The sequence below is a fragment of the Diprion similis genome, chromosome 1, assembly GCF_021155765.1.
Source record: "Diprion similis isolate iyDipSimi1 chromosome 1, iyDipSimi1.1, whole genome shotgun sequence".
In the NCBI taxonomy this organism is placed as follows: domain Eukaryota; kingdom Metazoa; phylum Arthropoda; class Insecta; order Hymenoptera; family Diprionidae; genus Diprion; species Diprion similis.
In genome coordinates, this window is record NC_060105.1 from 5,786,167 (window position 1) to 5,807,768 (window position 21,602).

Consider the following 21,602-nt stretch of genomic DNA (forward strand, 5'->3'; position numbering starts at 1 on the left):
ATAAATCAATCGAATGAGAATAGCGAAGAAAGAAATGTCGAGAAGTTGACGTTGCTTCAAAAAACTTTGAAAATTTCATCCAAGTACGCGGAGAATTATCATTTTCGCTATTTTATGTACTTGAATATTGCCAAAATGTCATGTGCCATTGTAATAGACGATACAAACGGTAACGCTTTCTTTGTTTTTTTTACATAAAACTGATGCGTATACATGTATTACATTACATACACCCTCCTGATCCTGCTCAATATACATATAATCAAATATACCAGTTGAATGATCAGAAAGACCCAAGAATTGCGTTAAATCATTATTGTTAGTGTGAATTTATTGTTTGTATTTAAGATTTTATATTTTGTATATTTTATGTTCATTCAATGCTCTAATATTAGGTACATAGTTCAAATTGTGTTATTAAATTAGACCTTTCTTGTTGATTGCTTTTAGTTTTTCTGCTTCTTCGTTTCCTTTGTTCCCCGTTCCGAAACCCTTCATCACTTACACGCCGTCTTTCTCGTCTAATTTTCACAATATATGTATTATGTATAACTCAGGTTACTATAATAATTACAAAACGAATTACTTCGGTAAAAAACTTTGGCCAGTTTTGTGCTAATCTACTCGCAGTAGAATAGTGCGCATTTACTTATTGTGTCGGGTTCCAATTTATTTTTTTGAAAATATTTCCCCTCGTTATCAACGGATGAGGTATACATAGCTAGTAAATTAAAACTGGGACTTGAAAAAACGATCCGGTAAAAAATAAAGAGCAATTCTTGGCATGAATACGCGTACATGTATTTATTTACTCGAAAATTTTCACATTGTGATATAGTAAATTCATCCGCTATATAATAAATACATTATTTTGTAAAATCTAATGACGGATACGTTGCATTAGAGTATTATACATACATTTCAAACTTACTTTTATATTGTAAACAAAGCAAATATTTATCAATCCCTAAGATCGCCTTGAGGCGTGTATATCGTATTGCACTCGAGTTCAAAAAATATTTGTCAATACTTATTTAATATTTTTTATTTGTTTATTATTATTATTTTTTTTTTTTTATCCTTCTCTCACTTTCGTATAACAATTAAAATTAAACAGTCCGAAGAGATTATAGTACTACGTGTATTATTATACAGTAACTGAGGAGAAATGCAAGGTTCGTCTCTACATTAGATTATTAGAAATAAACACGTACAATATACATATATTTCTCACAAAAGAAAAGTAGAAGATTGAAAAACAGAAAAATCAAATAAAATTCAATTCCATGTAGTACAGATCAACGAAGCACGTTCAGTTCTATAATGGTTTTTGATTCAATATCATTCTCGCTATCATCATAATAATTATTTAGTAGCTTCTAATTACTCTTCATATCACTCCAATTCACTTGAAAATCAGAACGTCTTTTATTTAATACTAAAAGCTTCAGGATAAAATATTATTCAAGACTTCTGTGCATAATAGTTGAGTGGAATTTTCACCCTTCCGATTATCCGTAAAATTTCAATGCGTACCTCGATGCCAATGAATTTATTCAGATTCGTAATAATATCATTAATGTCAGCATGAATAATAGTGTCACCTCGTAACTCGTGAGTATCCTGTACAATGTTATAAAAAGTTATAATGATTAGAAATTCGTTTGATTACATGTACTTATAGCTGCAGTGAAGAATTATAAAAATTATGGCAAAACTTCTCAAGAACAGAATTGTTCAACTTTTCATGACCGATCTTCAAAGCCGATTGACTTTCTCAGTTTTGTAGATAATAAATACTAGAGGTGATGGCAACATACAAAGTACCGATGAAGTGATACAAGTTTGAAATGGGTAATCATTTTTTATGGATTAAGAACCATTGATTGATAGTTAACGTATGAAAAATAAGTCAACATTTTTCATGTGACAACACTGTGACTTGATTTACACAAGATGGGACAATGCGAAAAAACTTTTACGGTAAACATGTACGAGTTCCCAAGGATCACTTGGGAAAATTTGTTTTTCCTTCGCCACACACTAATGCTCATCGGTCTGCAAGCCAAACGGTGAAATTAAAAAAATAGTCTGATATGGATAAAATTATCTATTACATGTATCCGATCATTCGTAGCTCTTGCATACCAACCGTCATTGGATCACGTACTATCTAAAATACAAGCTTTGAATGTTAAAACATTTTGCGGATTGTTCGTTTTCTATCCACCTCTCAGTTCGTCGGTTTCATCTCCACTTCTCCTCCTGTTACGTCCACGCCCTATAAGAAATTACACAATTTTATTACACACCATTTTCTATAGGAAAAATCAGAGAAAGAAAAAAGAGAATTGAGCAAATTACAAATCAACTAATTTTAAGAATTATTAACGGTATTATAAATTTCATATACGCGTATGATATATCTAATCCTGATATCTAAACGACTGGTTACAGTGAAAGTTTATTGTCAATATATTACATTCGGAAGAATTTAAAGAATGTGAATGACACGCCAAAGAACTCGTGGAAAAATTCGTAATCCTTCTATGTAAACTGGTCTATTAAAGTTTGAAGATTAGCCTTATATTCAGCTGGGATAGTCTGAAAACATTTTAATGACGCATAGTTTGTTATGAATGAAATCTGTGCTGAAACATAGTATTCAAATTTATTTTAAATCGACTCCTACGCACGCAAGTGACAATATGTTTTTTCGAAAATTTATCAGTGATCATTGACCAAGCAACACTCACTTGCGCATAAAAATTCACCGATTGTACATACACATATACATATAGAATCCCCACAGATAATTTGATGAATAGAAATTTAAAAGAATTACAAGGATATTTCAAGTACGTATGAAACATTGAGGAAATATGTGTCCGATGGATGGTGCACTGTTAAGACAACACAAGTTAAATGCAAGATAGACTAGACATAAACATTGAAAAGTTAATTTATTGAATTTCTTTGTTGGGAACTTGAAAAAATTGATTAATAATCACAAACTGAAAAAATCAAGTGAATAAACAAGTCACATAGAAAGCACGATATTAACAATAAACTATACGAGTTAGAAATGTATTGGGAATTTAGTGCTGTGTGCGCCGATGATGGGTGAAAAACATGCGACATTTACAGACATTGATTGAAAATGTATTTTTATACTTCCTGCGATCAAGGGTGAAACTGTTGGAATTTTGTACCCAAAATCTTGTTATGTAATTCAATGCTGAAACATTAGCGATTAATAATTCCCAATTAATCATTTTAGCAGCCAAATAACATTCACACTTACTTTCCCAGGATCCTTAAAGTACATTTTCAAATGTGGCAATTGACGTTGTGCATGTTATGTGTTTTAAGCCGAAAGCAACACTTATTAGCACTGAAAATAATTGTGTGTTAGTCGTACATACTGAGAAAGTTCTTTCCGTTTTCTTTTCGTTTTGATACATGGCGTACCGTTGCAAGACAATGTAAATTGGCATTAATAATCACTCGATTGAACATTGTTAGTGTTATATGTTTTAACAATTTTTTGAGATGGACCAATTCGGGGATAATTGAGGTAAAAGTTCGATATATGTGTATATATAGATTGAATAAAATATATTTCAGCGAACAAACTTAATATACAATATGCATTATCGGTCGATGAAACCGATAACACGTAAGAACGTTTATTTCACTCTTTCATCTCCGAAAATTTTCTTTGATACTCAAATCGGTGTTTACCAATCTCGTAAGAACAGTAATACTACTAATACTACTATATAGCCCCATAAATTTGGAAGACATTAATTTTTCATCGATACAATTTTCCATCATTTTATCCTTTTACAGTTTCCTTTGTTCTTTGCAATTGATACATTTTTAGGGTTTATACCATTTGATTATGCTATCTGTATAGGGTGGCAGTGATGTAAGAAGTCGTACGTACTTCATTGTTGACAAAAGTGAATGAGAAGAATCTTTTCAACTATATAAAAAAAATTCAAAATACTTTAATCTTGATTGTCATATCACCTGACTAGATCAGCAGTAGCTTACGACCAAATCGATTTAACGAACAATTTAGTGCAATTGTGCATATCCAATAAAATCGTGAACCGCAATATTGAAATTGAATCATTACCTAATCAACGATTCGTGTGTATGCATAACAACAAGGTGAAATGAAATATTCAACCACGTTCAATGGACTTACGGTGTTTTTTGATCTAACCATTTGTAAGTTTTAATTTATCTACAAAGTAAATCTAATCGCGATATAGATTTTTTCAAGATAACACGTAGCTCGTACCTTCCACTACTTATGTTCCAGAAGTCAATATAATCTTCAACAATCGAGGTTTAGTAAGGCTAAGAATTCAATAGATAGGGATATCTGTCCAGAATCCATAGATGATATTCATCACTGCGACACTTTGGTATCCAAATATACAATATATACACACACACGCACGCGCATATAGTGTAATAAAAATTACTACTGTTAAAAAAAAAAGGAGATAAAAAAAAGAGTCAACTTTCTTCAATATACTATAATTTGATATTCAATCAACGGAACTTCTGAATTTTGTAAATCTCGAATGATATGCAACGAGCCTGTTGTGCCCTATTTTTTTTTTTTTTTACTACCCTGTAATTTTATTTTACAATTAGCCGTAATCAGCATCTCAGATACATGTATGTACCTTTAAATCAGATCAACAGTTTGGCTTCTGTTTGTTACATCAAACATACCAGGTGCTTTGAGAAATATTTACTACGAGTTGAAACAACTTCCTACTGAATTGCATAAAAGACGAAAACGTGAGTTTCGCCAAACACGATATGTCAATGGAATTAATTTACCATCTTTTTTTCCACCTAATATAGATGAACGTGGGAAAAGGTTTACGATCATCTTGAAACAACGATTATGCAGTAATCTCTATGGATGGGTGTGAGGATACGAAACTCTGAACTAAATCCTTTTCTCCACACTTAAAAAATAAGTTTTACCTGAACATTCCGAAAATAGTATAAGTCATACCATTTTCTTAAGCCGGGTACGAGGTAGATAATGCTATTCTATAAATTATGTATCGAATTTGCTGCGCACACAAAGTGCGGAGCTCAAAGATTATAAGTTTTCGCTACCTCTGCGTATCTGGTTGAGACATGCCAACATCCTGATCATAAATACTGCAGGTACTGTGATGGTATCTTTGGTCTCTTCCAGCATAACGGCATTACGTTTCTTGAGCTGAAAAATATGCCAAACGTTTTTCTCAACCAAAATAATTTGGCCTTAATGAAAGATGATAGACTTACATCTTCGGCAAATTTGTCATCAAAACTCGTTTCCTCGTTAATTGGCGCCCATAATTTGACGTCATAATCAATTCCCGAGGTGGCTAACATTGGTAGGTAGGGGTGCGGCTGTAGGCAGTTAACTACGTGCTGATCAGCTTCGAGAAGCATACACAGATTCGCTGTACTTCTTTCCCAAATGAAGACATGCCCACAGTCACTACCAGACATGACGTAATCGTCACCCCAAAAGTTAGCTTCTTTAATCATGGTCCTAAAGAAACTAAAGTCAAAGCAGGGAAGGACAAGAGATGAGAAATTTTTCTGGGTTGATTTTATAATTGGCTCTGTCCGCTCGGAGGCTTTTTTGGCACATATGTGAGTTCAATATAGTGACTAGATAATCTCAAACGGTCAGTGACACCAAATATATGAATATTCATCAGTTAATATATGTCAAGCTTGTTTCGGGAAGTACAAATGCAACTAAGTGCAGAAAACTTTAGCTTACACCGTTATGCCCTTTGATATGATCAATGTTAACAGTTATCGGTTTATATCACATTTGGGTTGCTGGAATTGAAAATATGAATTAGAGACAGTAACTCGCACACGTGAAGTACTCCTATTTTACACTACTATCAAAAATCAAATTCATTATGAACTTGAGTCCTTGTTACTTTCATTTTAATTAGATTCCATCAAATTGTACTGGGATTCATTTATATTTCAATACGAAAGCATTTTCAATTTATCAAATATGTACTGGAATTCTTGTTGAAAGAAATATATTTCAATTAGTAAACACAAAATGAGATCGTGAAGAACTTGAAATAAACTCTATAAGAACTTGACTTATAATTTATTCAAAGTGTTTTGTTACTGTTTATTTACACACTGTATCAGTCAAGTATTATTATCTGTAAAATCAATCTAGTGTTCAATATAACATATCAGTTTTTACAAACTGAAAAAATAAGAGTTCAACAGATGTGTGATAACAGAAAAACAAACCTCGCATTACGATGACCCATATATTTTTGTTTGACTCTTAATTCTGTTAGACAACTCTCATCAAACATTTCATGACCCTGCGATCCACGAGCACTTGCTATAGCCTCATCCATCTCTGTTTCAATTGGATTCACAGTTCTGAAATTGAAGAGATCAAATGAAACTTGGTTCATTGTAAGGGAAGAAAAGTTATGAAACAAGTCGGGACGCACCTCCTGTTCGGACTGATGTCCTCATCATCACTGTCGTTATACACATCTTCGTCGGAATCTTTGAAACGTGTATGTCAAATATCAATATTTTAACAGATAATTATCGTTGAGTCGATAAAATGAACACAGTATTTCTCTGACAAGTATCGAAGTTGGGGAAAATAATTCGAACACGTATAAAATGTAATAGCATTTTATACGTGTTTAAAAGTAAAATTCTAAGCAATGGTTTGTAATTAACAATTACCTTCATTTGTATTATGAGTAGGTTGTTTGTTGCGACTTCGGCTTGGCCCTGCATCATCTATTGCGCTGTTAGCGTTTTGGCTACTGGATGGACCTTGAATTCGAATGGGAAGCTAGTATGAAGTAGGAGACGATAGTTTTATCCTTACGAAGCCTAATTTAGTGGATTAACAAACATACCTGGATGAAAAGCGTCACGAGTGACTTCGTCTCCCACACCTAGAGAAATAGTAGCACCTGTTGAACTTCTGTCAGAGTAAGTTAAACTTACAGCTGGTTCACTGCCATGACTGAAATTTATGAGATATTAAAGAGATTTCGATTCGACAGACAAAAGTAACGAGTGAAAGTTTATTTGTCCAGCAGAGATAATATACCGTTCAAGAAATCCGTCTCGCATTGTCGTTAATCTGTCTTGCAGATTTTCCATCATACTATCTTCTTTATTACCGTCAATACTTGTGCTGGGAACCGCGCCGTCGGTTTTATTCTCCTTATCTAATCTCGATATACTGAGTGATTTTAGTGATTGGATGGAAGCCTTGGATACATCGGCGTGACTAGAATCAGTTTCCATAGGAACATCATCAGATTTGGTGAGAATTGATCTGTTCTCAGTCAATGGAGGAACAGCTAACTCGGATGGTGATATAACAGGAACACCTGAATTATTTTCGAACTCTTCAGCATTTGCATCTACCATTATGCTGTCAGTAGTTGGAGCTTCGGTGTCAATCAAATTTGAACTCTCTACTTGACTGTTACCTCTTGGCTCTGTAACGACTGACAATAAAACTAGTTGAAATAATAGCTCACATGACACTTACAGATTCTGCATATTAGACTTTCCTAATTGTTCAAAAGAATAAAGTGTTTGCTCACCAGTTTCCGTTATTCTTTCCGGTGATTCGACTTCATCGCTCGCTATGTCGTTATTAACTTCACTGTTGTTCTCAACATTATCACTTACATTTTGATTACTCTCCTCTTGTTGATCTCCAACACCTTCAAGACTATCCTCGCCACCGCCGCTAAGCGCAGCTCGAGTAGCCGGGTCATTTAACATGCGACTGAGAACATCTGTCATTCTTTGCATCAATGATGTATGCAGCACAGGACGAGCTTGAGCTATTTCTGTGGAATTATAAACTATCAATAATTAATTTGTAACATCTATAATTCATTCATGTACTATCAATGTTTACAAATTTATTTACCAGTCCCACCACGTCGACCACCTTCACGTTCAGGACGTGCATCAGGCCCAGTGTCAGACCAATCACCTCTGAGTCTCAATCTTCTTACTGGCTGAGGGGATCTGAGAGGATGTTTTTTCCCTTTGCCCTTACCGACGACAGAGTCTTTTTTCAAATGTACACTGCCTTGATCCTATGGCAGAAATTTTACATTTAGTTATACATTTCCAGGCTTTGAAATTGTCTGAAGTGTTCTACATTTGTTTTTTAAAGAAAAGAAAAGAAGCGCAGTTTTCACCTTTACACTAAATAAGTAGAGGTGATCGCTGCTGTAGCTGACGAGAACATCTTGTCCGTCTGGACTATAACTCAACGATGTTATTCTGTATGAATTTCCTTCAAATTCGGGGACAGTAAAGCTGCACAGTGGTCTCACTGACCCACCATTATCAGTCCATCCTGAAACGGAAAAATGTGAGCGAACAGGATTGCTGAAATAAAGTTTAAATACTTGGTCAAACGTTTTTCCAATAATCAACTACTTTTAGAAAAGCAGCCATGCATGAAGTTGTACCTGTGGCTGGGGTCCCAAGCATTCTTCTGTCAAAAGTTCGCACCGTGCTATCAGAACATCCGATCGCCAGTTGATGGGGCATAAGCGGATTGACGGATAGAGCTGTTACGGCTCTTTGACACGAGATCAATACATCCTAAGAAAACACATTTATACGACTTCATTAGCTGTGCGATGTTTGCTCGCAACCCGTCTGTACGTGTCTTTTGTTCCCTCATCTGAGATAACAAATTTGTTCTTGGCTATAAAAGTTGGCTAATCAAATTTCAAAGAAAAGATATGGCAGGAGACGTGACACATACATCTTTGCATCTTGAGACGTTACATTTGTCCTTGACTCTGAGATCGAACCATCTGACAGTTCCGTCTTCCCCGCAACTGAGGAAACTGTGCGGTTCATTGGGTATGGTAGCAATTTCATAAGTTGTTCCGCTGTGGCATGTAAATTGATTATTAAATGTCTCCGTCCTTCTCATCAGATCTGAAAATCAAGAAAATATTGAGATAACATGCAAAAGGAACTCGATACCGCAATTTACAAAAATAAATATTGTTATCACCTGGGTGACAATGTTCTTTGATGTTAAAATTAAGTTTCATATCTTTCAGATTGTACGTGCAATGGACTGGCTAACAGCCAATTATAAGCACATATATTTAGTTGGTAATCTAGATCTATTAATAGTATCACCAGCTCTACTTGTAATGGCGTTATAACATATACTAAATGTGAAAATTAAACTATATCCGATACGGATGAATGTATTCCAAGGATTAGAAACTATTCTGACCTGTATAAAGAATAATACCATCGCCACTGCATGATATAATGCGATGATCGCCACTGTTTGGTAAAAATTTTGCACTGAAAATATTCGCCCTGTGACTTGTTTTATAATCTGTCAGCACCTAAAATATGACAAACATAAAGCCATCATTGTATTACATGTTAGAACAATACAAACCACTAATGAAAATTCAAATCTAAAGCTGGCAATGGCTATGATTAATTAAGAAAAAGATCTGACAAAGTTCATCGTACACTGAATGTAGGCTATCAAGTCTTACAAACAAACTGCTTATACAGAGTTATTCATGTACATTCGGTTAAAAAAACAGATGCTGACTAAAGAATACTCATTTTTAAGTGGTATTATTAAATAAATGAGATTTCAAATACCACTCAAATAACCGGTGCAGGCATGTGCAATCCAAGCAATCTGTTGACCTTACTCTATATTGAATTCACGTTCAGTTATAAAAATAGCAAATCACGCTCTAGAGGTGAAGGTTCTGTGCTATCTGGCATCTCTACAGATCTGAATCAGTGATGAATATCATCATCATCAGTATCATTATCATTGTCACGAATACTTTGTTAACAATTAAATGTAAGCACGCCTGCATGTAAATAAAACAAAATCTCTGCAGATAATGTGATACTCGAATGTCGCGGCATGGGATGACAAGTCTGTTTTGTACGATTTATAAAAACATAGGCCAAAAGCACAAGTAAGTATTTTTACAACTAGTAACATCGACGTGCCTGTATCTCAAGGATGGTGTCAGAATAGTTTTGGCAGAAGTTTGCCAAGTTTATAAATAGTAAACACGCAGAAATTAAAACACATGACAGACCCGGTCTAATAGGATGCTCTGATTAATTATTATTTAGAGCACTGATCTATAGTCTTGTTACTATGAGACAGTTATTTAAATTTTTTCTAAACTTTTGACTGGGCAAAATCAACAATTTGCTCAATTTCTGTATACTGAGAATCATGGTTACTTTAGTTATTTCTTATTTACAACATGGTATTTGATGCCAGTGAAACTGAATTATCAGAATTATAAAATAGTGTCCGGTTTCAGCTGGAAATTTCAATATAAAGATTAATGTTTGATCCATTAGACCCTATTTCAAAATTACAACAAACATAAGCTATTGAAAAAACCTAAATATATATATATATATATATATATATAAATTATAAATGCAGTTACATTTCCAGGTTCTTCACAAGAATGCCAAATTACTGTTTCCCAACATATAAATTTTGTTGGTCTCTTTTTGTACTTATTATAATTTGATATCTGTTACAATTTTAGTTTTAAATTCAATTTGAACAATTGTTTGTCGGCTTATTCACGATTATTTTTTTGATCCAACAGGTGCATTGTTTGCATGAATTGATAATCGATCAGTCGTGCGTTAAATATACATGTCAGATCTTTTTCAATCAATAGATTATTTTCAAATATGATAACGCCGATATGAGATCAATAAGTAAACAGATAAGACAATCAATGCGTTTACTGACATTCATCCACCGTGAATGTGAAGGTCTTATTAATTGGTTGTAAATTTTTATAGTAGCAATAAATGACATGTGCAACAGCGTAAACAAATATTAAAAATTCACCTGATAATTGTACGCATTGGTTAAAACCAAATGTTGATCGTCGCTACCGGATAATAACAACTCTCCACTATTATTCCAGCAAATTGAATTGACACAACCGTTGTGGACCTTCAATCTCTTCAATAGCGACATTCGCTGCATGAGTTGTAGACTTGCTGAAATGGTTACCGAAATTGGAATGATAATTAATGGAAATTTAACATTGTAAGTTGTACGCGAAGCATGTATGAGCTGTATTGATCAAAGGCATAGGCAATAGTTGTGACAGGTATTATAAATGAAAGATAAGTAAAAAGGACTTGATAATTTCTTAAACGGTTTGATAAATAATTACCTTTGCTACTTGTATAAAGTTTGAGTCTCGTAGTATCGTCATAAGGCTGATTGTAGATGTCACGAAACACGTTCTGTTTAGCTCTCTTCATATTTCAACAGTAAATGGCAAACTTGCCCACTGATAAAAATCAAAACACAAGAGCCACAAAATTGTTTTTATCACAAAACATTTACACGATATTGTATACGATGTAAGGCGGTTCGATATTGTCCGCACATCCGGGTTAGAGCGACGTTAAATCGCGGTACAACACACGATCACGTTACTTCGGTACGGTTTTAAATGACTGTAAAGCATTCTTAAACGACTAAAAATAAACCTTCATATGTAAGTTAAACACTCGGAACCTGCATGTCACTGCAATGAACGCAGCAAAATAGAAAATCTACGAGAGCGCCAGGCAGGGATTAAGGAACAGCTGATCGCGAGCCGTAGGCGAATCACTTCAGACTTGTGTGCACAACTGTAAACGGTACGACCCCCCCCCCCCCCCCCCCCCCCCCCCCCCCCACCACCCAACTCGCCGCGACGGCTGAAACGCCGGCGCGCGCAGCGCATGCGAATAATGAAAACCAATAGTTGTGGTTCAACTATTTACTTTCGCTAATCAGAATAACACTCAGGCAGATTGTGGACCGTGTGACCCCCCCCCCCCCCCAGGCCTGTTCGATTGCCCGCGAATAGTCCACTCAACAATCCTACCAGCCCTAGAAAGCTGCAACGATATGTTTCATATTGGCATCATTCTTGCACTGCGTGGAATCCTGTGGAATACTTATTACGGAATTGACATTATCTATTTAAAATTGCGTAAGATGTCGAATTGAGTTGTTTGACTTTGAAGAGAGAAGTGAAGCTAATGGTACATTTGTGATAATTTATAAGCTACCGAGTAAATATGAGGATGATAAGACATTGGGAATGGCGATGGATTATAGGTGTAGCTTCCTAAAGGGAGCAGCGCCTTGTGCACAGGCAACTTGCGGTACTTTACGGTAGTATGGGTTGCCTGAAGACGTACAATGAAAAAGGACTGAAAATCAAAAGAGCCGAAGTCCACGCGTAATAACGTGCGGTACGACTCTTCAAATAATGCATATTAAAAATGGAATTTTATAATATTAATTGCGGATTATAAATTGCTATTCAAATTGTGCGCATCACAATTATTCTCATAGTCGCACAGAAGGCACAGATTGATATAGCTTCGTTATCAGTGATTGAATCTATTGAAGTCAAAATATTGTTCATTAGGATAGTTTCGTATTTTAGATCTAAGAGTGAATGTGGAAGTGAAATGAACGGGTATGAGCGAATATACGATAATTATCAGTTGCAAAATACATGTAAATGTAAATTATTATCATGGTCTAAAACACAATGCACAACAGATTATCATATCTAGAAAGAACATCAATCTGGCCAACATAATGGAATAAGTATCGGTTTTTGTGTCGTGGTGGTTAACGTCTTTATCGATATATAACATCTTCAAGCACTAGATCTCATCTCAGCTAATCATATGATGTAATCACCGTAATTACCCATAAGCACCCTATGAAATGCATGGATAAAAGAAAACCCGATGCACATTAGATGATTGTAGACTAGTTTTTACATACTGATACATTTAAGCAGCACAATGCACCTACAGTATGTAAATTATTACATTTACTTGATAAACTTTTCATTCTCAGAATTGGTACATTAATTGAACATGCAGTGACACAAATATACAGGGCTTTGCCTTCTTAAAAAGAGGTGATCAGCAGTTCATTGTTTGATAAAAGCTTATAAAATATGTACTTGTGTGAATTAAATTTCCGGAAAACTCACCGTTAAAACAGCATGATCAGCAACCACAAATGTAACAATTCATTATCGTTAATCTTTCCTCAACCACAATGTTCATATCAGATTGTTCAGATTGCTTTTTGCAAAGAGCCAAAATTCTAACAATGTACATTTGACATGAAAAAGAAATGATTAAAGAGAAAGGATTTGAATGTATAACTAGCACCAATTGTTACCACCAAGCCTCATGTTACAAATATCAATAGGATCAAAATTAATAACTTGATTTCATACAACTTACCAATACCACTACCAAGTCCTGGATTGACTTGAATGTGAATTGCTGCTGAAAAGCAAACAAACAAATTAGAATAAAGTAAATACCTAATATGTTTTGAATTAATTACGGAATGTTAAAAAATACTGGCTTTATGCAAAAACAAGTTTGCGTTCTAACATATGTGTTCTAATGTATTCATGAGGTTGAAGTTAGTAACGTTATTACAACGCAGCATGTTCAAGAAAAATTGCTAATTCTCAACTTCAGGATTGTTTGGAATTTGGTAAATCATGGTAAAGTGATATATTATATTAATGCTATAAACACATAACTACTTCAAAGTCGGAATGAAATAGCAAGAGAGGTGAGTTATTTGAGAATGTTTCGTTACATCAACGTTATTACAATGAACCTCACATATGTTCCACACAGACAGAAATGGATGCATCGATCCCTTGTCTTGTATTTAAAAAATATATTTCTTACCTCCTCATCACGACTGTACAATCCAAATGCATTCTTTCTGTTAAGTATCCAGGGATGATCAAAATGTCCGTCCACGCCGCATGTGCTTACACTGCAAGAAAAATGGAACAAGATTTACATTCACATAATGCTTTTCTCGTTATAAAAATATGATTCAATTACAGGTTTACAATTGTTATTGATGATAAAACTGCATGATAAGAAATTATCTCGTTTTGCATACCTAATGTTACATGACGTGATCGTTACAGCTTCTGAATCGTTAACAAGGTTACTTAACCAAGTCAGATTTTATCGACACTTTTATTTAAACACAAACAATGATGTTACTGATTTATGACTGTATTGATGCCAGACAGAACAATATTCTTTTGATATTTTACTTTTAGGCTAGATCGAGAAGACATTAAACCTTAGCTGTAATATTTTTTTCTGTCTGATCCGAAGGATTTCGACCAATGAACGAATTATACACAATTGTTCGTATTTTATTTTTACATTCATCACAACTACCTGCTCAGACTGTTTTTACCAAGTTTCAAAGCACCAATAATACGATTATCACATTCGATAGGTATTTTGTGAAAAATTTACGAGGTTGAAATTAGTCACGATATCGAACGGAACATTGAGGAAAAAATCACTATTTTCGTGATCTTACAATAATTTTGAAAGGAACTACGGTTTCGAAATGTGAGTGTGTTTTGTTTTATTACGGTTTACTGAATATCAAACAATTCAAAAGTCGCGAAATGACGGTTTTTTCTCAGTATAAAATCGTTACGATAATACCACTAACTTCAACATGATAAAAATTTGCAGATCCCGCGATCGTCGATTGTTTACTTCTCTTTTGTTTCTATAACGAAGCAAGCGCTTCGATAAAGAATTCTTCAATCACACACTTCGATTTTACCACTTTCTACCAACTTCACTACATACTCGGTTCAGAATCGCAGGAATCGCGTTTACAATACGTAAAAACATCGACGACGATAGTACAGCCCGTACAATAAGCATCTCAATGAGATAGACATATCGTTCGCACAAGGGTACAGGTTCCAACAAATCCAGAAACAACCTAACTAACGCAATTACTAATTTACGTGCCAGAAGATCCCTTGAAAACTTGATTCGTTGCGCAGCTGAACAAATTTGTACACATATAAGAACTAACATTACGCGATCACAGAAATCGCGTCGTGTATTAATGCATAACTTTAATGTTTGCAGGGTATTTTGCTTACAAGATCATGCTTCTGTGGGGTCAACCTTCCATGCTTCCATTTACATTAATTAATTGCACAGCATATATCATTATGGTAAAAATTAGCTACTCCGTTAAATTGTTAATCACACAGCGAATCGCGATTCAACGAACACAATTCTTCACCACATTGCTCCCCACGCGCTAACCAAACTACAATGATGCCGCGAGCCGCAAGCTTCTACATCTTATTCCGTAGCGTGTTCTAACATGTAGAGTCGCGCGACAGCTTGCGCATGCGCACACGACACAAACTATTTTTTTGTAAACTTGAATCTTACTTCTAGGTGCTTTGTAATTTTGCGCTAATCATCAAAAAGGTTGAACTGGGTATAACTGTGCCGACTGTGCGAATAAATGCTGGAGCTAAAGGAGCAAAAATTTGATTGTCGATGCACTTTTTTTAATATATTTTCAACGAAAGTAAGATCAAAGAGTAAAATCCTAGTTCTGTCGGTACTATAAATTGCATTATCACCGTTGCAGTGTATTACTCGTACGTTAAAATGCCGCTAGATGCTACCAGCTACCGCAGCTACCACATCGGGAATGCAGAAGCGTCGTCTGCTTTGGTCTGCTTATTGCTTGGATTTTAATTTAAGTTGGCTCACGCCTATGTTTGTAATTAATTACGGCACATAACTAAGATATTGTCTGTAGTACGATACCAAAAATAAAATGCTATCTTTACGCATTTTGACAAGGTAAATAAATTATAATTTGATTATTCTATCGTAAAAAATAAGGACATTGAAGTTTCAGCTTTTCTGACCTAACCATAAATGTTAACCTACAAATACAAGTTTTTCAGTGTTCTTACTGTTGCTGTGCTTCTCTTGAATAAATAAATGTCCAGGAAACGGGATTGTATTCAATCTCAATCCCGTATCGCTGATATAGAATTTTTTTTTACTCGAAACCGTTTTTCAGAAATATAACACCCCAAATAGCAGCATCGACGCAGCATTTGCATTCGTCGAAGATAGTATTTAGTGCTGATTCTTCTGATTCTGATTCATCGGATGATGAGAAGAGCAAAAGAAAAACTGCAGCATCGCAAAGCATTGGGAATACAAAGTTACCCAATGAAAGGTTAAATGCATTATTACAAACGATGACAACGGTAAATCAAGCAGAATTTTTTGAAATTACTAACCAGATTAAAATAAGATCGTTTCCATCCTTTACACGATATTTATTATACGTTTCCTTTGCAGAAGATGAATACCCCATCAAAAGTTAATGTTGCAGTAAAACCCAAAGGAACAAGCGAAGTCAGAATTCCACTTTCAAATGAAAATGCACAAACAGTTATCAATCTATTTGGTAAGTGAAAAAACTATGAGAACAGGGCAAAATGTATGTACAAAATATCATGCCTAATATAGAATTTCCTAACAGAAAAGAAATTGAGCAAAGCAGCGACAAATGTAGCAGCAACTTTTAAAGGGGATACAAGCAAAATTGAATCAGAGTTGTTGAATAAAATCTTGTCTCCAAGTAAAACTTCTAAAGAACCCATCGATTTGAGGTTTGCCTTTAAGTTAATTTTACCAAACACATTGATAAAACATGCAACATCTACACACATAAAATAATACTGTATGATTGTTTAATTGCAGTGATCTGATGAAAGGAATTAAGATAGATCGCACAAAACCCCAACAGTATCAGCATCAATCCACCAGCCGGGCAGAACAGGTTCAAGCTATAATAAAAAAAAATACACAAAATTATCCAAACGATGAGCATATGAGAAGGCCTACAGAATTCAGCAGACCAAGTCAGCTAACAAAAGTCGTGTCTGTTCAATTCAACTGCATAATATAAAATACCTGTTGAATACAATTAAATTCAAAAAGTGCAGCAAAAAAATCCCAACACTTTTCCTAATTTTCAGTAATGCAAGAGTCGATATTGATTCGGGAAACCCATTGAATATTTTCAAAGTGGACCCTCAAGCTGTGGTTGATCCTAACACTCCCACTCTCCAGACTTGGGACCGGCTACACAAGCGGGAGTTAAAACTCTTAGTCACTCATCCTCCCAGTCATTTTATTGACCAGATGATTCAGTGGACCGAACAGGGAAGACTCTGGCGATTCCCTATCAATAATGAACAAGGTATTTATAAATGTTATGCGTAATTTCCCAATTTTTTTAATTGAACAGAACTAGATTAGATTAGATTTTATAGGATACTCAGTCTGCTGCCACCATTTCCCATTCATTTCCTAATGGGTCAATGAAATGAAATTTTATTGAAATAAGCTAATATTAAAGAATTATATAATCTATCCATCAAAGAATAATATTATGGTTCGTGTATCTGAAATAAATTTGAATTTTTATATTTTATCAGATTTGACAATTGATCAAGAGGAACACTTTTCCGATCATGTCTTCCTGGAACCGTATTTAGAAGGCTGGTGCCCAAAGAAAGGACCCATCAGACACTTCATGGAATTAGTATGTGTTGGGCTTTCTAAAAATGCATTTATGACTGCTAAAGAGAAAAAAGAACACATCATGTGGTTCAAAGAGTACTTTGACAAGAAACGCGATCTCTTGATGGAACTAGGAGCTTATGGTACAGAGAAAAGTAGTGAAGAATTAAAACAAGTCGATGCATAAAAGTTGTATATTATGAAGTTTCACCATTTAAATATATTATGTAACTATGATGTAGTACACAAATAAAATTCTTCACGAATCAAGAATTCTTTCATCATTACCCGCGAACACATTTAAAGCATTTATGGTACTAAGAGTAGTAATATCAACAAGAAGTCATATTATGTTTTGAAGGAACTTAAGGCCAAGCTTCATAGGGGTGTCGTACAGATTGAGTATTCCCTAGGTTTTATAGAAAATATATTTTTATTCAACACATAAATAACAGCAGACATTGCAGCTCCTTTCGACCAGCATCTTTCACTCTAAGTAATATGTATGTACATCATATGGTACATGGTACTTTTACTGTTACGACGGCTTTGAAATTATGTAATATCTTAGAATTGTTCAATTACTGTAATTCTCATGGAGATAGTAAATATGAGACAAAATGATTACATTGTAGAAATATAAACAAAGGTATTAAACAGTATTCCCGTAATGGATATGCGTATTAGGTATGTAGTTTAGCTACAAGTGAAATCAAATTTGTGAACTTTTTTAATTTACAAATATGATGAATACCAACACAGATATGATATGTGTTGAACATAGAAACGATTTTAATATAATTGGAGGAAATGCCACGATATAAGGTTGCGCAGTATCACTTAACAATTCTTTACATCATAAAAGGAAAAGACATTATATACAAAGCTTCATTTTTTCATCTTATAAATTTGTATAATTAATATAAATATTGGTGTCCCCTCCCTGACCATCCCCGACGAAAAAATGAAGCATTAAACCCCAAAGGTCACGAATTCACACATTCAAATACAACGTAAATAGCTAATTTTTTGTCAAATTCATGTCTCAGAAATTTCTTCAACACTGTGTTTTGCAGACCTTACTTTTCTCTTTGCTTCTGATCCCCCACATTCCTTGCCGCCCCTTCTTTTTTTTCGACAATCGTTCCTAACACAGTCCAAATCTTTTTCTCTCATATCGTGTAATACAGGTGGTGCTACTTCGGACAATTCTATAGGAAATTTAAAAAGCTTGGCTAAACGTTCCTCAAATAATTCCAAGGCTTGTTGACCTTCTGTTGTCATCCTACAATCTTCAGGTTCCTCATATTCATCTTCCGCCAAATTATCTGCCTCAAGAATATGTTTTGATAATAATATTCCACGAAACCCTAGTAAAGTTGTGTAATTTGGAGGTATCAGCATTTCTGGCCAATACTTGGTGAGTTTCCTTCTGGCAATTCTCGAAGATGATTTGTGTCTACCTAACGTACCTTGCTCTGTTTCACTTCTACCTGCATTCGAAACTATGCGTGATGTACTTGGGACGTTTGTATCAATAATCTCGCTTGCACTGTTTAACTTCACACTGTTTGGTAGAGAAATGAATTTTATCGGCAATACTTCGCCAGATTGTTGAGGTGTCTCCTTAGAAAACACAATATCTTTTGGGTAATCCCCTGTTTCACCAATAAATATCTTTGCCATTTTCTCAAATGCAAGTTCGCTTTCCAAACCGCCTATTTGCGATATGACTAGCTCAGGTGTTTCAAACTTTTTATCTAGTTCAACAGTGGTTGTCTGGTTATCAGGGTCATAATTTATTCCAGCAACTGTTCCCTTTTTAATTCGTGAGATAATTTTTTTACCATCAAATGGAAACGGTGGTATAAAACGATCTTGAAACTCTACTGGCATTAATGATCCAAACATCTTTTGCCTGGTATATCCAACTAATTTTTGCTGCATATCAGATGCCAGGGTTTCATCTTTTGAATACTTTACTAAGGAAGTCAGCAGCTGCTTATCTTTTTCAGTCAACTGTTGTTCCTGGTCCAAATTACCAGGAATATCAAGATCAGCATTCAGCAGCTGCAACATAACGTGAAGTCTCGGAGTTTTATAACTCAGCTCCTCGATAGTATAAAATTTACTGTTTCTTCCAGGTTTCGAAGTGGTTCGATAGATTCCTTTGAAGTAATCCTGGAGCTCTGTATCAATATCAGATAGATTACTTCTCTTTCCATCCCTTTCATACGGAGTTCTCAAACACCTACTTATTTCTTGGAGCCTTTGTTCACCAGTCATCTTTGATTCTTCGGTGCAAGCTTCGTCAGGTTTTTGTCCCCACCTGGGTATAGATCTGAGGGATAAACCCCGACTCAAATATCGGAGTAACGACGTATGCCGATGTCTAACTTGGACTCTAGACTTGTTAGAAAATTCTTTGCTAATGGCAGACCAATTATTGCCAAATTTTTCAACGAGATCTATCAGTTTGGTATCGTCTTGGTAAGTCCACTCATTTTTTTTCTCATGTAAAAGTGTTCTATAGTGATCGTTCAACTGCGCCGTAGTTCTGTGCGGCAGCAGAGAAACCGAAATTTTTTTAAAATTAGCCCCAAATTTGTTAACACCTTCAAGTAGGAGCCTGTCCTCTTCTTCGGTGAACCTGCCCTTCTTCAAATTTGGGGCGAGACTGTAATTCCAGCGCATGTATATCTGCTGCTTTCGTCTCTGCCCCATAAGCTTAGCCACCTCTCCCCATGGAATAAAATTCCCAGTTCTCAATGCATTTACAGCGTCGATAAGTTTCTGGTCTTCTTCTTTTGACCAAGAACTGTTCCTGTTCAACATATTGTTTCTGAAATTGGTATTGAATCTAATAAAACATTGATATCCCGTACGGTTTGAGCCCAATTTTTCAGCCACTAGGTCCCAGTTCTGAAAATTGTATTTCTCGGCCAACGTTTTCAGATCCATGTCCTCAGCCTTTTTCCATTTACCCTTATTGATGTCGGGGTGTAAGAAAACATTCCACATCGCTCTGCACTCGCTTGCGGAATGTCTCTCATTAAAATCGGTCACTGCTATTTTCAACCAGTCAAATTCTTTCGAACCTATCGGACCAACCAAGTTCTTAAAGGTCTGAGCTATTTGCTCCGGTATTCTCTTAGCTGTTAGCTTAAATTCCAGGTTCAAAGGATCCTCTGCATAGCTCAGAGGCTGCTGTGTCCTTGCTACTTGTTGGGCAGTAATCTTGGCCTCACAAAAAATGGCCTCCCACAGCGTGTTCCGATCTTTCAGAGTCCACCGCAAAGGTAACGGCAGTTCAATGATCTGCAGCTCACCACGACTGGCTTTCAACTTAGCGTCCTCGTTCTTGGGTGCAGGAAATTGTCGCTTATCTTTAAAATATGGAATCCCGCTAATGGTTAATAGCGTTCTAGAAAATGGGTTGGAATTAATTTTTTGAAGTTTTTCATCTATTAGCACCTGTTTCATCTGACACTCTTTGAGCAGGAGACGTAGCCTTCTTTGAGCATTGACCAAGAGGTTCATTATTTTTTTATTTAAATTCAACGCAGCCTCAGGATCCGACAGATCCAAATCGCTGTTGATATCCTCGTTACATTCGTTGTCACTTTCTTCGCCGTAGACAAGCGGGTCGCCAGTGCAGCAGTCTTGAATCGTGCTCGACGGAGATAGAGGATTGCTCACTTGAGACGTCGACGGCTCGCACTGACTGTGTTCTGTTCTTAATGGATCTTCGGAAATTAGCTCCGTTTTCAGACGATCGGATGGTTTTTTTGTAAGAACTTCTTGAAGAGCTTTTATGTCGTCGAGTATTACATCTTCGTCCTCTAAATCACTCATTTTCGTGTTGTTAGGTTAACAACAAGTGTCGCAGCCGTCGCAGCGAATCGACGGTGTTGTAATATTGTCAGTAATTTGATGTAGATTCGTTGGTAGGGTTAAGAAAGATTTGTATGTTTTGCGGTGTTTGGTATTTCATGACTTGACGTTAGACCGGAACTCAG

General features: G+C 35.4%; 3 protein-coding genes across 5 annotated transcripts; 1 reads left to right on the top strand and 2 right to left on the bottom strand.

Annotated features, from left to right (window-relative positions):
• Window positions 1-1,023: 1,023 nt before the first annotated feature.
• Window positions 1,024-11,765, bottom strand: LOC124416249 (DDB1- and CUL4-associated factor 6-like). 3 transcript variants are annotated; one of them, XM_046897188.1, is made up of 16 exons: window positions 11,307-11,765; window positions 10,973-11,127; window positions 9,341-9,458; window positions 8,852-9,030; window positions 8,550-8,685; window positions 8,274-8,434; window positions 7,997-8,168; window positions 7,662-7,913; window positions 7,157-7,562; window positions 6,960-7,069; window positions 6,781-6,873; window positions 6,534-6,591; window positions 6,322-6,459; window positions 5,329-5,581; window positions 5,155-5,260; window positions 1,024-2,281 (listed from the first exon to the last, which is right to left on the bottom strand). In XM_046897188.1, exons 1-16 carry the CDS (start codon window positions 11,395-11,397, stop codon window positions 2,223-2,225), a joined length of 2,487 nt encoding a protein of 828 aa, XP_046753144.1. In that variant the 5' UTR covers window positions 11,398-11,765; the 3' UTR covers window positions 1,024-2,222. The 3 variants fall into 3 exon arrangements, with proteins under 3 accessions (XP_046753144.1, XP_046753136.1, XP_046753151.1); XM_046897180.1 differs by having other exon boundaries at window positions 5,329-5,590; XM_046897195.1 differs by lacking the exons at window positions 9,341-9,458; window positions 11,307-11,765 and having other exon boundaries at window positions 5,329-5,590; window positions 10,973-11,110.
• Window positions 11,766-15,710: 3,945 nt separating this feature from the next.
• Window positions 15,711-17,849, top strand: LOC124416424 (28S ribosomal protein S31, mitochondrial). The gene is made up of 7 exons (XM_046897474.1): window positions 15,711-15,840; window positions 16,067-16,259; window positions 16,354-16,462; window positions 16,538-16,667; window positions 16,759-16,938; window positions 17,037-17,260; window positions 17,499-17,849. The coding sequence occupies exons 1-7, from the start codon at window positions 15,815-15,817 to the stop codon at window positions 17,768-17,770; spliced, it is 1,134 nt and encodes a 377-aa protein (XP_046753430.1). The 5' UTR covers window positions 15,711-15,814; the 3' UTR covers window positions 17,771-17,849.
• Window positions 17,850-18,485: 636 nt separating this feature from the next.
• LOC124410472 (snRNA-activating protein complex subunit 4) lies at window positions 18,486-21,580 on the bottom strand. The gene has a single exon (XM_046888878.1). The coding sequence runs from the start codon at window positions 21,436-21,438 to the stop codon at window positions 18,622-18,624; it is 2,817 nt and encodes a 938-aa protein (XP_046744834.1). The 5' UTR covers window positions 21,439-21,580; the 3' UTR covers window positions 18,486-18,621.
• Window positions 21,581-21,602: the final 22 nt, after the last annotated feature.

Bases quoted from the DNA above. Each gene is read 5' to 3' on its own strand.
- LOC124416424 (XM_046897474.1), top strand. From the start codon at position 15,815: ATGCTATCTTTACGCATTTTGACAAG. The intron at 16,260-16,353 runs GTAAATCAAGCA...TTTCCTTTGCAG, and splicing joins TATTACAAACGATGACAACG to AAGATGAATACCCCATCAAA. The intron at 16,668-16,758 runs GTTTGCCTTTAA...GTTTAATTGCAG, and splicing joins AAAGAACCCATCGATTTGAG to TGATCTGATGAAAGGAATTA.
- LOC124416249 (XM_046897180.1), bottom strand. From the start codon at position 11,397: ATGAAGAGAGCTAAACAGAACGTGTTTCGTGACATCTACAATCAGCCT. The intron at 5,591-6,321 runs GTTTGTTTTTCT...CTTTGACTTTAG, and splicing joins ATGGGTCATCGTAATGCGAG to TTTCTTTAGGACCATGATTA. The intron at 5,261-5,328 runs GTAAGTCTATCA...CATATTTTTCAG, and splicing joins ATGACAAATTTGCCGAAGAT to CTCAAGAAACGTAATGCCGT.
- LOC124410472 (XM_046888878.1), bottom strand. From the start codon at position 21,438: ATGAGTGATTTAGAGGACGAAGATGTAATACTCGACGACATAAAAGCT.